At 33.7% G+C, this 15,194-nt stretch overlaps 1 protein-coding gene and 1 pseudogene across 1 annotated transcript; both read right to left on the bottom strand.

The window, feature by feature from the left end:
* Positions 1-1,340: 1,340 nt before the first annotated feature.
* Positions 1,341-3,105, bottom strand: LOC121391669 (annotated as a pseudogene).
* Positions 3,106-3,609: 504 nt separating this feature from the next.
* On the bottom strand, positions 3,610-11,279 carry LOC121391668 (wee1-like protein kinase 2). The gene is given in 10 exon segments (XM_041523217.1): positions 3,610-3,665; positions 5,620-5,660; positions 7,156-7,298; positions 8,367-8,426; positions 8,771-8,856; positions 9,286-9,339; positions 9,342-9,405; positions 9,491-9,552; positions 9,599-9,710; positions 11,157-11,279. Coding segments are annotated over 10 exon segments (801 nt in total).
* Between the last annotated feature and the right edge of the window lie 3,915 nt (positions 11,280-15,194).

The following is a 15,194-nucleotide window of genomic DNA, read 5'->3' as shown; positions in this document are numbered from 1 at the left end:
GATGAAATTACGTAGATAAATTAGTAAGTAGGGGAGATGGACCATAAAAGGACATGTTGTTTCTATCTATATTCGGTATTGAATGTATTTATTGTTTTAAGTAAAGAGAACAAACATTTAAAGTGTGTATTTTACCTCCCCAAGTGCTAATGCAGGAAACTTCACTGTATTATGGTTATCTCAAAGTACCAATAGAAATATATACTACAATTGCATCCTCATCACATCATCACAAACAAGTGTCTAATATATATAGATGCTACATTAGGTAACTATGCTGATATAAAAGTTAACTCGATTATCATAATTGTATCTGGCTATATATTGAAGACATCTTGTTACCTTTTTAAATCAGCAATAAGCAAGGACTTTAGGAGAATTGAACATTTCAGAAATTTTTAAACTAGATAGGCGATAATTTGATATATGACATTATCAAAAGGTACCACAAACTCATGGCCTCTCACCAATCCATAATGATTGAATTGATATTTATGGCTCTTAATAGTATAATGATAAGCTTTTAATATCACTTCGTTGTTGATCTTTCAATGAATACACAGTTGCTGACACTAGCTGTCATGGGGATTACGGTTCATTATCAATCTTACTTCATTTTCATCATGGGATCATTAGATAAACATCGTGTTTGCCTTTCTCTGCCTTCTGTGCCAAGTCGAGTACTAGCTGAAAGAGATTAGAATGCCTTGTCATTTCGAGCCATCATGATGCTGCGTTGAGCAAGCTACCTGCAACTATTAATTATAAACATTTCTGTTTTCAAGATTTTTCTTAGAAATAGAACATTAACGGTATAAAAATTGTTTGCAATGCAAACCTTCAAACACACCACGCTAATTGTACCACACACAATAACAGTTATATATATACAGGAGTAATTAACTATGTCCACAACACAAAACGGCTCTTTAGCCAGTAAGGTTCTCCTCAAACATCTCGCCATGTTCATTTTATCATCCATTTAATTCCATATAACTATGGTGGTGAGGCTTCGAGTATTCCTTTCACCAGATTCAGCATCGTCTTCAATTCCATATAGCTGTTAGTGAGACCTCGCACACTCAATCCACGTTGACGTTGCTTAGACTTTCTTCGTTTCTTCACAGTCCATACACTCCAAATACAGCTATAACAACCAAAGTACCACACAAACAATGTCGAAGCTACAGATATCCCTGAAACTGCCCCAACTGAAACACTGTTTTTCATCATTTGTGGGAGCAATATTACCTCCTCCCGATGTTGGGATACTGTCCGGTGCAAGATATTGAAGAAGTTGTTCTCCTGTCATCTCAGAGGGTTAGATTCAACCCAATTACCATCTTCATTTTTGACCCATATTTCACCATATGGTCCTTGAATGACGAGACTCTGAGTCAGGTTCTTTTTGAGGCTGGTTTTAGAGCGATATGGTGGTAGTTTGGGATTTGAAATTGAGAATTGGCTCCTTAGTTTGACACAGTAATTAATTTCACAACCTTCATCAAATGTGGCTAGTATATGCTTGTAAGTTTTAGGACAGCGTTTTGGAAAAGTTGTTGCATTTTTTTATTTGTTTTAGGACCTGCAGCTAAAGGATTACCAGCAATACAACTGTGAAAACCAGCAAATGGTACTGAATATTTCATATGCCAGATCATATTCATTGCTGACACAAACCTCCATATCTTCACCAATATGTAGTGGATAAAAGTGGTTAGGACAAGACATTGATCGAGTGACAGGATTAATTGGCTTTAGAAGTGTAGACACCACCAAATAAGTATCCACTGTCAGCTTTGACTTCTCCTTCTGCTACACACAGTAAGCCTGGTAATCTGCTGCACTGAGGACATTAACCAAAGCACTGAAACATTGACAACATCGACTCCAAACCAAACAAACCACAGTGATGACAAATTCTATCACAGACTTCTTTTTGCTAACACCAGTCACTGTCCCATTGTGTAGCTCGATAGCGTTGTAGCCTTGAGGGCAACTGTAGCACCTGTTAGAGGATTTTTTGGGCTGCTCCTTTGGCACAGAGATCTTCGTACTTTAATCTGGATCTGGTTGACAGTTTTGATAGACACCACCAAATGTGTAGTTTGTTGTAGGTGCTGAACACGATCCATCATTTAGATTTGCTTCATAGTCAAAGTTTGAGGAAGAAGGGTCAGTACAACCATAGTGTGTGTTGATACGATAGTAACGTTGGATTGATGAGTAAATATAATCAACTACTTCACGATATGTTGGACTTGGCAGTTCAGGCAGTGATGCTGGTGTTTATAATATAATGCAAAGGATCTCCATCACGATCTATGGCAACAAAGGTTGTCAAGAATGTTCTCTTCCCATCTTCTAAAGTCATATTTGGTCGAATGGAGGTCCTCCTATAGTCATAACTCGAGAGTAGTTTCGATTTTTAACATATATGCTATCATCAGAAAAGGAATTTGAAAAGCCAGTTGAAACTCCAATTGAAAATTTACCAAAGAAATTTGCTGATGCTGAAGCTGTGATTGACGTCATATCAAATTCATAATTATTGACATAACCAGAGGAGATTGCATCTATTTGGGCTGCTATAGCACCTGCTTGAACACTCCGTACAACATGAGTCCGTAATCTCGAACAATCATGTCGGACAAGAACGTTGCATAAAGTGTATTGTTGCTTTGAAGATTTGCTGCAATATCAAGTAGACGATTCTTGAACTGATGATTAAGTGGTGAATCAGGCTGAAGGATGATTTTGTAGAGGTTGTTTCGAATCTGGACACGAGTGGTCTTTGCTTGATAGTTGTATTGATTTTGTTTAACGTGTTGGTATTCGAAACCAAATGTACCACTAATAAGTGAAAACACTGAGGCACCTACGTTAATAGAGAAGGAATCCATTGAGGTGTAGTTATCCCAGTGGTCAAAGAAGGGTAGCGTATGTATCGATACGACTCTTTTGCAAAGGAATGACGACGGCATTATCAGGAATAAGAAAACGGCCATCGTTCGTGACTTTACAAAGCGAATAGTTGTACTGCATCACTAGACTCATGTCCAAGTTACGGAGGTTGTCAAACCCAAGCCAGGAAGAAACTTCCATCCGATAGAGAGGTGCATTGCTGTTTGTTGGTTGAGTAGTAGGACAGTTTCTAATGTCACCCAATTGGATAAGTTATGTTGCATTCTCCCCAAGAGACTAAGAAGAAGAGCAACACGAAAAAGTGAATCCCTTCCATATCTGCAGTAGTTGCAAATTGTGATGAAACTAGCCCAGCCCACCTCCTTATCAAGCAAAAAGCAAATAACAACAATTCATTGTTGTGTTAGTTTATTCATCTTTATAGGTACACTAACAATGATCCTTATATGGACACAATAAATGTCACACTTAATAATGGCATTGTACTTGGTGCTGTCTTGCTGATCTCTTTGTCTCTCTCTTACAAATGCAAGAGTACCACCTCCACCCAGCCCCATATTGTTATGATGCTTGTTGATGACTGGGGTTGGGCTAATGTTGGTTATCATCGCAATCCACCAACCATGAGGTTGTTACACCTAATATTGATAACTTGGTCAAACAAGGATTAGAGCTTAACCAACATTACGTTTTCAAGGTCTGTTCTCCTTCACGTTCTTCATTGATGAGCGGTCGACTACCTATACATGTTAATGATCAAAACATAGAACCTGATTATTACAATCCCAATGATCCAGTCTCTGGATTCTCAGCTATTCCCCGTAACATGACTGGTATAGCAACCAAGATAGCATGGCTGGTTATGCTACACATCAAGTTGGAAAATGGGATGCTGGCATGGCAACACCTGATCATACTCCTCAAGGCAGGGGATTTAGTTAGTTCATTTGGTTATTTTCATCATGCTAATGATTTCTATACAGAAATAGATGGTCGTGCATGTAATGGCACTCATATTGTTGATATATGGGTTACTGACCATCCTGGTCATGGACTAAATGGTACTGGTTCCAGATAATTATGAAGAAGGCCTGTTTAAAGAACAACTCCTTCGCATTGTTAATAACCATGACACATCAACGCTCTCTTCCTGTATTATGCTCCACACATTGTTCATGCACCTCTTCAAGTCCCTGATCGTTATAAACAAAAGTTTAGTTTCATTGATGATGAGTATCGTCAAATTTATCACGCAATGGTAAATTTATCTTGATGACGTTGTCGGTGAATTAACTGATGCTCTTAAAAAGAAAGGAATGTGGGATAATCTATTGTTTGTTACCAGTAGTGACAACGGTGGTCCAGAGTATCCAGCGGAGGAGCTAATAACTATCCACTTAAGGGAGGTAAAGCCAGTGATTGGCAAGGAGGTATACGTGTCAATGCTTTTGTATCTGGAGGTTATCTACCAGAACACATGAAGGTCAGAAGACAGATGGCTATATCCATGTGGCTGATTGGTATGCAACTTTTTGTGCACTAGCAGGTATTGATCCAACTGATGAACGTGCTGCAAAAGCTAAGCTTCCTCCAATTGATAGCCTTAACATGTGGCCGCTCATATCAGGGCAGAATTCAACCTCACCTCGAATGGATATCCCAGCAACGATAGACACGTTGATAAGTGGTGGAATTCAAGATTCTGACTGGTACTGTTAATCAAGCTGGATGGACAGGGCCACATTATCCTAACACAACTAATCAGCAGGAGGAAATAAAAAAACTGTTGAAAAGTGTGGTGATGGGTGTTTGTTTAATATAATGAATGACCCTGAAGAGCGAGTTAACTGGCTGGAACAATGCCAGAAAAACTCAAAGAAATGCAAGACAAACTTGCTAAATATCAAGCCACATACTTCAATCCAAATAGAGGATCACCATGGCCTGGTGCCTGCCAAGCTGCTCTGGAAAAATATGATGGTTTCTGGGGCCCTTTCTTACCATAACAATGCTGCCAATATATATACAATAAATGCTGTATTATGACTATTATGCATTGAACATTTTTGGCTGTTTACATGGAGCTAATTGCAAAACACCATACCACCATTTTCTTGCTTTTTTGCTAAATGCCAGCCAACTCAAATAATAGGATTAAACACTTTGCACAATGTCATCAGCAGCAATAATATGTAGGTTAGACAAGTCTTGACAAGACTGTAATATAATACATCAAAACTAGAAAGGCCACATAATGTTCCAACAATGCTATGAAATAAACAGTAATTAAGAGTAATGATGTATTAAGAGCTAATATGAACCAGTAGTGTATGCTGTTAACTTACAAACCAGACTCATGACATACCAACAAATTTATAGAAATAAAACAGTAATTAAGGGTAATGATTTATTATGAATTAATGTAAACTAGTAGTGTATACTGTTAACTTATACCCCTGTCTCTTTGAGCCTTGATCCTGATGTCAAATGATGCCATAGAAATAAAACAGTAGTAATTAAGGGTAATGATGTATTATGAATTAATGTAAACTAGTAGTTTATGCCGTTAACTTACAAACTAGACTCTTTGAGCCTTGTTCCTGATGTCCAACAATGCTATAGAAGTGAAAGAGTAATTAAGGGTAATAATGTATTATAATTAATGTAAACTAGTAGTTTATGCTATTAACTTACATCTCAGACTCTTTGAGCCTTGATCCTGAAGTCCAATGATACTATAGAAATGAAACAGGCATTAAAAAGTAATGATTTATTATGAATTAATGTAAACTAGCAGTATATAGTATTAACTTAAAGCTCAGACTCATTGAGATAGATGAATGTCTTCAGCACACAGATCCAACGATACTATAGAAACAAACAGAAATTAAGAGTCACAAGGAACTAATAATTGTCTCGTTGCCAGCCTCATATATCCCAAGGCTTTCTTGGGCTGGAAATGAGACTATCTAGAGCATTAATTATAGTGTGAGGTGTGATTAAAATAAATCTTTGTAGCTTGATGAGTGTGTATGGTATCTTGCAGTAAGATTTATTTGTGATATGGTTTTACTGATGGTTGTATTTATCATATAGTTAACTCTTATGTGTTGACTCTTTAGTTGATTCTTTGAGTAGTATTATCATCATAGCCAATATCAAAGTATTTAGTAATATTTAGTAGCCAATTGATGGGCTGTTTTTAAAGCTTATTTTAATATGCATTAGCAGTAACAATCATGTTGTAATGTCTTGTGATTCCTATATAAACAGCAATATACATGTAATAATAATGCTTCAACTTACTGTTAGCTTTTTGTCTCAGGGCCTGCCAAATTTGAAGAACAGAATGTTGACAGGATAAACTCTACTACAGAAGAACCCACAAGAGCCACAATAATTCCAGAGAATCACAAGTAAATAAATTGCTTTACTCAGTCTTCTATAACCAGACACACTCAACAAATGATGTAAGCATGTAACGACTACTTAGATATCCCTTACAGAGATATATAACATTGATCTGTTGTTATTAAAATAACAAGGATCATTATCATCATACCAATAAAATAATGGATAAAATAAAAATAGTGCAAAGGAAACAATTTTAAGTAGCTTATGATAATTGCTTAGCTAATCTTCCCTTTCCAGTTTGTCTTAATATAGCTATTAGAGTCATACGATCAAGTCCACTTGTTATGGACTTTCTATAGAGACATACATAAGCTTTCCTGTACAGAGAGATGGTTTCCTCCTCAACTGTTCAATGTCATTAACAGATATACTCAAGTAAGTAGCTAGCTTATCCCAATCTCCAGAGAGTTCATGGGCAACCATATCCAATCCTCAATGCTGAGGGCTGTAATAAATATGCATATAAATTATATTATTAGGTAGGTCATGAAGAGTGCTTTTACCAGCTGTATCTTTTTTCAGTTGTCATGAGTTGTCATTGCTAAGTAACAAATAACGGGCAGAATATTAACACAATAAAATGTAACAACATGTTTTTTTTAAATAAACATATTTTATTAATCTTAATAAATTGTAATATCGGCAGAACATTCAAACATTTAACAAAGATAAATACTGACCTGCTGCTTTTCCAAAAGGATCAATTAAAATTAGCATCTCGTATATGTTGCACTTTGATTAACGCCTTGCAAGCTCTCCTCTAGAAAAATAATACAAAGTACTAATAACGAGTAAATAATATGGTTACTGTCTTACCTTTGTCTTTCAGGGGCAACATTGAGCATCCATCTTTTAATCACTTTCCTACATTTTGACCAGGGGTCCTGGTTAGGATCATCCTCAACAGCTTCTACATCATGGATATCTACACCAAGAAGTATCCCAAGACGAAACACAAACTGGATAGACATTGGAACAAATCTGATCTAATTCCTCATCATTTATAGGATCTACTAGTAGAATATTAAATCAATGTAATTCTACAAACAATAGATTGTATCTTATTACATTATTTATTATAGTTTCTAGTATTTTTCTACTACTTAGAGACATTTATTACCTAAGTTAGGAGCAGCATCCATCGATATCGTTTAGGAATATTTGGGAGTGGCAATTCCTATTAAAATTAATAACAATTTACTTCTATCGTAGTTAGTTAATAAAAAGCAAAAATTTCTTTAACTAAAATATTTGTCAAATTTAAGTCATTTAAAAATACCTTCAATTTGAATTAGTTTGTCAAAATCTTGTTTATTTTTAAATTCTGTTATCATTTTTTCATTTAGAGAAACAACATGTAATTCATTTAAACTTTGAGATGATACAAAACAAATATTTATGTTCTTTCAAAAGAGGGTCCCAGCACTCATACTGCGACTACTACGATGTTTGCCAACTAATAATCTTCTATTACCTCCTAGTGAGTTTCGTAGTTTAGCAAATTGTCTTAAATCATTAAGTTCTCTACAATTATAATAAATTATATAGTACATTATGAACATAATATAATAACTTAATAATATATTATTGATTACCTGGTCAACATTTCATTTTTTAATCTCTCCTCATTTAATTCTCTCCTAAGTTGACTCTAGTAAAAAATAATCTTACATTTACAAAATGCAAAGTGGTAGTATTGATTACTTATAATTAATGTCTAATAAATAACTTTGGATTTGTCTGAAGAGTGACAAATTAATGGGTGTGCCTCTATATCGGCAGCCTTGGGACGTTGAGAGGGACAAGGGTGAATGAGAGAAATAAGTAAATTGTTAAATGCCTCGGAATAATGTGTTAAAGCAGGTAAATAACCGTCTCTATAGTAAACAAGAAAACCTCTATTACAGCCTATTATATTGTATGACTGATGTTACCTGATCTTATGCCAGTCTTCACCATTTTTAGGTAGATCACACAGGCTACCCTAAATGGAAATATAAATGTAGTTATAGGAGACTAGGACTTACAGCACTGTAAACAGTAAGACCTAAAGAAAATATATCAGCTGTACAGAGACTGGAATAATCCTATAGAAAGTATTGATTATATTAATACAGATCAATACACACAATTTACATTAATATTAACAGCTAATTAAACTATGTATGTTTACTTTAGTTTACTTATAGTCTCATTCCACATCATTTGCATGGAAATGGACATTAGGATGAGATTATGAGGAAATTATACATTACAATATCTTATATAATATCTCCTGTAGCGTGGAAATGGACATTTCGATTGAGTTATGAAGGAAGTATACATTTACAATATCTTATATAATACCTCCTGTAAGATCTCATTTGCGTGGAAATGGACATTTAGGATTGAGATTATGAGGAAGTATACATTACAATATCTTATATACTACCTCCTGTAAGATCTCTCTTGGAATATATCGACAATCCCCTTCCTCAACTTGAGGTACCTTCATTGATGTCACATGACCCATATCACCTACATAGCACATCGCATACATAATTATATCATATCATCTCTGTTTCTTACCAATTTTATAGTCTGGTTCTCCTACTTGATATCATTTTTATAATCTGTCATTTCACAATCACTTGTGGGTACAGTAGCATCATGTTGTTGTAACTCTGGAACGAGTAATAAAGATGTTATCTGGTTTGATATCTAGATGTACCAGTCCCATAGATGAATATAACAAAGTCCCTGAGTATTAGAAATAAATATATAGTATTATATATCGGAAGATCAGTATACCTTAGCTACATGTCTTAATAATCTCTTTAATTGCTGTTCGGTAAACACTCTTGCCTTCTTCTCTGTAACTGGAGATTAGCGAGGAAAGAGTTCCACCTTTTAGTGCATATAGAGTCATACAATAAATACATACATACTAATATAGTTTTTACTTACCATTACAGTATTCACTTTGTATTAACATGTGATCATCTTCAGCCCATGCTGAATATAACGTACAAGATGAGGATGAGAGCCTAACACAGCATGTGCATATACTTCACGGAGAGCAGCAGTCTACATTAGTAGAGAAGAACATATTAGTTTAGCAATTAGCAGTAATGATAATGACAAAGTAATAATGATAGGGGTAGTAATGAACTTACTCATCAGCTCGAACCCACAACTGGTTATGAGATCTTTTCAATGCATATACACAACCATCTATAGAGGTGTATTATAGATGAGTTAGATGTTATGTATGTTGTACCAAGTCTATTGATACATTTGTAGACAGTACCGAAAGAACCAGCTCCAATGGTACATATCTCATGAAATTCTTCACGATATCTATAAATGTTACTTTCACGGAGAGTTAAAGACTAAAGAGAGAGGTGGAGAAGATGAATGACTTCAGCAATTATATTAAATACCTTTCTTTTTTCTTTATCACTTTCAACAAAAGACCTACAAAATAAATTAGATATTAAACTTTTAAAAAGTACTATGGTAGAACATTATGTTATTATATTATGATACCAGTGATAGTAACTTAGTAAGTAAAAATGCATGACTTATAGTAAAATTTACTCCTCCATGACATATGATCATAAACATTATTTCACTTGCATGTGGAGAGTGAGTAAAGTGATATCAGCTTATTACCACTCTACTCATTGACCACAATTACTACACAAACATTTATTACGAGTATAGGTAGCTTCCATTGTAGGAAGTAAAACAAAAATGATTTTTTAGGTGCTATCAGAAGTCATGACAACACATTAATATAAACAATTTTTACCATCACAATCACATGATACTTATATCTACAATGAACGTTTGAAGCAGTATATTTTATATTTGAAATATTGTATTAATCTTTATAATGATTAATATAATGATTAATCTATTACATTAAAATAAAGCAACAAAGTAAAAGGTAATACAAAAAAAGACATACTTATAGTTATGATAAATTGCATGATCTTCCATTATTTGATGTACAGTTTCAACAAGGTCAAGACTAGTCCCATGAACGTAATTTTGGTCATAAGTGTAACCACAAACACTTAATTCTATATCGTCACTAACTGTCTCATTTAGTGTTTTGATAAACCACGGCATCTTAGGAGAAGTACAACAGGTGGCCTCACGTCCAAGACAATCCTTACCATCCCAGAGAGGATCATTAAGATATAAAACCCATTGATTTTCAACAAGTCTAAGTCCTGATTCACAGTAGTAATCATTACCAACAAATGTATAGTATAGTTCATGTATAGACTGCCATTGTTACAGGGACAATCATCTGTGTCTGTTCCTTGTTCATGCCATCCTCCAGCATATGTCCAAATATGTTTACGAGGATTGTTACTGTAGGTAAGAGTCACTCCAAATGTCTTTATTTCAGGATCACATTGGCTAATGTTATTAAAGTAACATAAAAAGCGGCAGGAAGGAAATACTGGTGTCCTCTCACTTGACCACACACTTTAGTATACTTGAGATTATAGTAGAGAAGAAGGTAGAGTTGCAACCCCCCAGAAATACATTTCATTAGTAATCCACATTTTAAGAAGTTATCATATTGTACTAGTCCCAGGTGGACAAGATGAACCAGGTTCACTCATATTAACAAATGCTACTCTTGTCCAACCTCCTTCTTCGTCACAGTGACTACCTTTCATATCACAGTACACTTCAACCTGACTACCATTAGATAATGTTATATTATAATAACCTGAGGGAGCTGTAGGATTTGACTGTAATATACTATAGCATAAGCTGACATTACGACACCATTTGGTTATAGTATTTGGACATACAATAAGTCCAGAGCGACCATCATCTTTAGTAATAGGAATGATGCGTCCTTTGTTTGAGGGAGAACAACACAACTCTTCATACTTAGTAAATGGTCTCTGACCATTACTATCACAGTTAGCCATACAATAAGAGGATCCTTCAACAGAACAGGTTATAAGGAGAACAAGAAAGATAAATACCCAGAGAGAATACATTGCAATACAGCAAGCTAAGAAACCTGGTAGTAATGCTGAATAAATGCTATTGTATACATTCTTGTCATGTATGCATAATTATTGATATTAACAATGTTAAGATTCCTTATAAGTTGTAAATATGGTAAATAACTGAAAGTCTCTAACTGGCAACTAAATATGTACATTTTCTAAAGGTAACCATAAAACAGATGACCATATAAGGTATACAAATTGATATATGTGACCTGATTTTGCAAAAAGGGACCACTTCTGTCAAAACATTTGTGACCTGACTTTTGACAAAACTACTCTTAAAAAATCTCAAACATCTCAGTTTTTTTATACATACTGTTGGTACATATGCAAAAACTATTCTACATGTATGCAAAACTGTTTATTGTTATGTTTTAACAGTGTTTTTTTTCACAAATTCGGTCACAAATGTTGTGACAGAAGTGGTCCCTTTTTGCAAATCAGGTCACATATGCTCTGTCACTATTGTAAAGAAATAATACTGTAAAGGGTTTTTTAAATGATAAATTTCATGTACTTTGTTAGCACATCTAAAATATTACATTAAATGAAATCATTAAAAATAGGTTATGAAATTGTAGAGCATTGTAATGCAATGGTTCTTTTTAAAGTTTCATCGTTACATGAGTATAGATATAGACTGTGGAATAGTTTTAATGCTTTAAAGACAACCTATACTCAAGTCTCCAATTATATATGGTCACCGTCTTATAACAATTTTTATCTGAAAATAATTCCAACCATTAGTTTCAGGTCTATTAGTTCACACAATTTAAAGTTCATGATAGCTAAACTTCTATGTATTAATTTAAATAATGTATTGTTTAAAATGTAGTACAGAGTCCTCTACAAGTTAAATGAAAAAGGTTACATGATATATACTAAATCAACACAAAGTATTAGTTACTATAATAGAACTGTCAATATGTCTTGGCAGTTCTATTACCATAACCTATATCACATTATAATTAAATATGACTACTATTATATATCATAGGAAATTAGGACACAAAGTCATATAAGATTTTGTATAGATTTGGTAAAGATTATAGATACAGTGACAACATTACAATAATCATATAGTATAATGATCTTTTAGTAGTTAGAGTGAAACAATGAAAATAAGAGCCATTTATGTTAGGTAACAAATTAATTCTTAACTTAAAAGGTTGTCATATACTTAACCAGATTTATTAAATAATCATATATTTATATGATAATAGCATAAAGTACTAACCTCTCACTCTCTTCTCTGCTTCGTTTATTATGAGTCAGTAACTCTCTGGGGGTGAAAGGGTTAATATTAGTCCCTTTAGAGGGTCTCGTCCGCTTAACTCAGGTCCAGAGTAAGCCAGTCGAGGAATACGTGTTCTAAAGGTTAAATAATATTAATACTACCTTGTAACTATGTACGTGTAAATATACCAGTATCATGTACATACATTATTAGTATGCCTACCTTATAGAATGGTTTTTAACGGAATTAATAAGGTTGTGTTCTAGACATGATGATGGCTCAGTCTCTGTCATACTGGATCGTCTTAATAGACTCTTTGGAGTGTAGGGTGTATCAAATAGTCTCAGACGTTCAATACGAGGAGGAGAGAAAGAGGAGAAGTAGAAGGAGTACAGTACTGAGTTTCGACCTGAGAGAACTCTTTTTCTAAAGCTATTGGTACAGGATATTTTGGCGGACTATAGGAAAAGATTAGAATAAATTACATGCATACAGAAACTAATTAATAGTCTAGTTACCTTGTTGTCATGGTAACATCAGGTAGAGTAGGAGATAGAAATCGTTGTTGCTTCATCGGAGGAGAGGTGCAATCCATTGATGAACGGGAAGAGGGTGTAGCAAAGGTCATATCCAATACTATATGAATAACATACATACCAGCACCATTAAAAAGATGAATAAATAATTAATTATTAAATAATGTTATAATACTGTTACAATGTGTCTGTCTAAATGTAAGTCAGATACACACATACAGTACAAATATGTATATTATTATCTGATCTTTTGATCCTATTAAATATTTCAAGGAATATTACAATATCCTATTACTGGTTATTGTTTACTTAACACAGAGTTTGTGTTAAAACCACACTTGTACTAATTACTAGAACAGGAAGGGGGAGGATACTAACCTACAAGTGTCAAGATACAAGGTATTCTATGAAAGACTCCATACTTGTGCTATTCCATTAGCAGACACTATAGAATAAACTAAGTGTAAACTGTTCTGTCAACTATCAGGCTATTGCTATAAACAAAAATGATTGGTTATCTCTTTTTTTACATAGAAATCAAAACCAATAGGGATGATGAACTACCAGTAGATATAATACTAATATTGTTACTATTACTAATATTTTAATATGTCTGTTTTGTTGGTTATGTCAAGAACTGAAACATAAGTACAAACCAAGGTAAGGAGACACAGACCTATTCCAAAAGCCAGTACTATTTAATACTACTATTCTATAGACCACATAGAAGAAGGAATCATTTTAATAGAACATCAGAGTCATATATGGATGAAGATGAAGAACAAGAATACAGCGAGTTTCCAAGTGGTTCTACTTGCTCACTAGAAGAAGCAGCTATAATGGTATTTACAACAGATGTTGCTCTTCTTCGTATTAACACTGGTCATATTTATTGGAGTGAACATCATCAACAACATGCCGAGGGAGTATTTGTTCGTACTACAAGTGTATCTGCTAGTGATATTCATAGTATTTGGATAAAGAATTCTCCATGTGCTGACTGTTCAAGACTTCTTATTGATCATTTTTCTATGACAGATTCAAAGCCTACTATTTACATTGGAAAGATATGGGACGGAGATGATAGTGATAATAGTCAAGGTCTAAGAAATTTGATAATTGAAGGGTTCATGTTAAAAGTTTGGGATACTCCAAGAAACAAAAACATTGAACACACTAAAGACTATGTTGATAAACTGTCAAATGATATTAGTTAAATATAAAAACACTAATTGACCTATCAAGGATTAAAAATCAAATTTGAATTTGGACAGCAATTTCAATACTTTATTTATACAACACAAGAAAATTAATACTTAACTTACACAAGTGAAGCTACTAATATAATATATATTTAATATATATATATATATATATATATATTATATATGCATCAAATAAGTTTAGTGGTCTACTAGTAATTAAAATAGTCTCATCCATTAATTATGATACTGCTTTCCTAGTACTCCATTTAACACAGTATTATCACTCATGTCATAAAAAAGCAATTTTAAGAAAAAAACAAGGTTAGTATTATATACTAAGTATATATACTGAAGTTATAAATATTTATTACAAATTGTGGCTATTGAATAGTAACCACAACACCTGGTACAGTAGAAGAATTAAAGGGGGTGTGTCATTCCTGTTCTTTCCTTATACAAGAGAGCTCATTATGGACTCCATTCCATTTGAAGATCTTATGAAGCTAGTACCTATACTGTTACCCATAATACTATTACTAGCTCTATTTGGTTAGACTACCAAGATAATCCAAAGTAAGAAAGTGATAAAACTTATATTTCTATATATTATATATATATATATATATATATAATATGTAACAATCTTTTTCTAGGGGATATAAGTACCCTCCTTATCAGACACCAGACTCCCCTATAAAAAAACATTGAACACACTAAAGACTATCTTGATAAATTGTTAAGAGTATTAGTTAAATTTATAAAACCTAAAAACTGATTTATAGTAATGAGTTTAACGACTCCATCTATAATTACACACAATTTGATTATTAGTAAAACAAACAGAAACACA

Source organism: Gigantopelta aegis, unplaced genomic scaffold (genome assembly GCF_016097555.1).
Source record: "Gigantopelta aegis isolate Gae_Host unplaced genomic scaffold, Gae_host_genome ctg2798_pilon_pilon, whole genome shotgun sequence".
In the NCBI taxonomy this organism is placed as follows: domain Eukaryota; kingdom Metazoa; phylum Mollusca; class Gastropoda; order Neomphalida; family Peltospiridae; genus Gigantopelta; species Gigantopelta aegis.
Note: the sequence above shows the minus strand (reverse complement) of the source record. Positions and strands in the feature narration are given on the sequence as shown.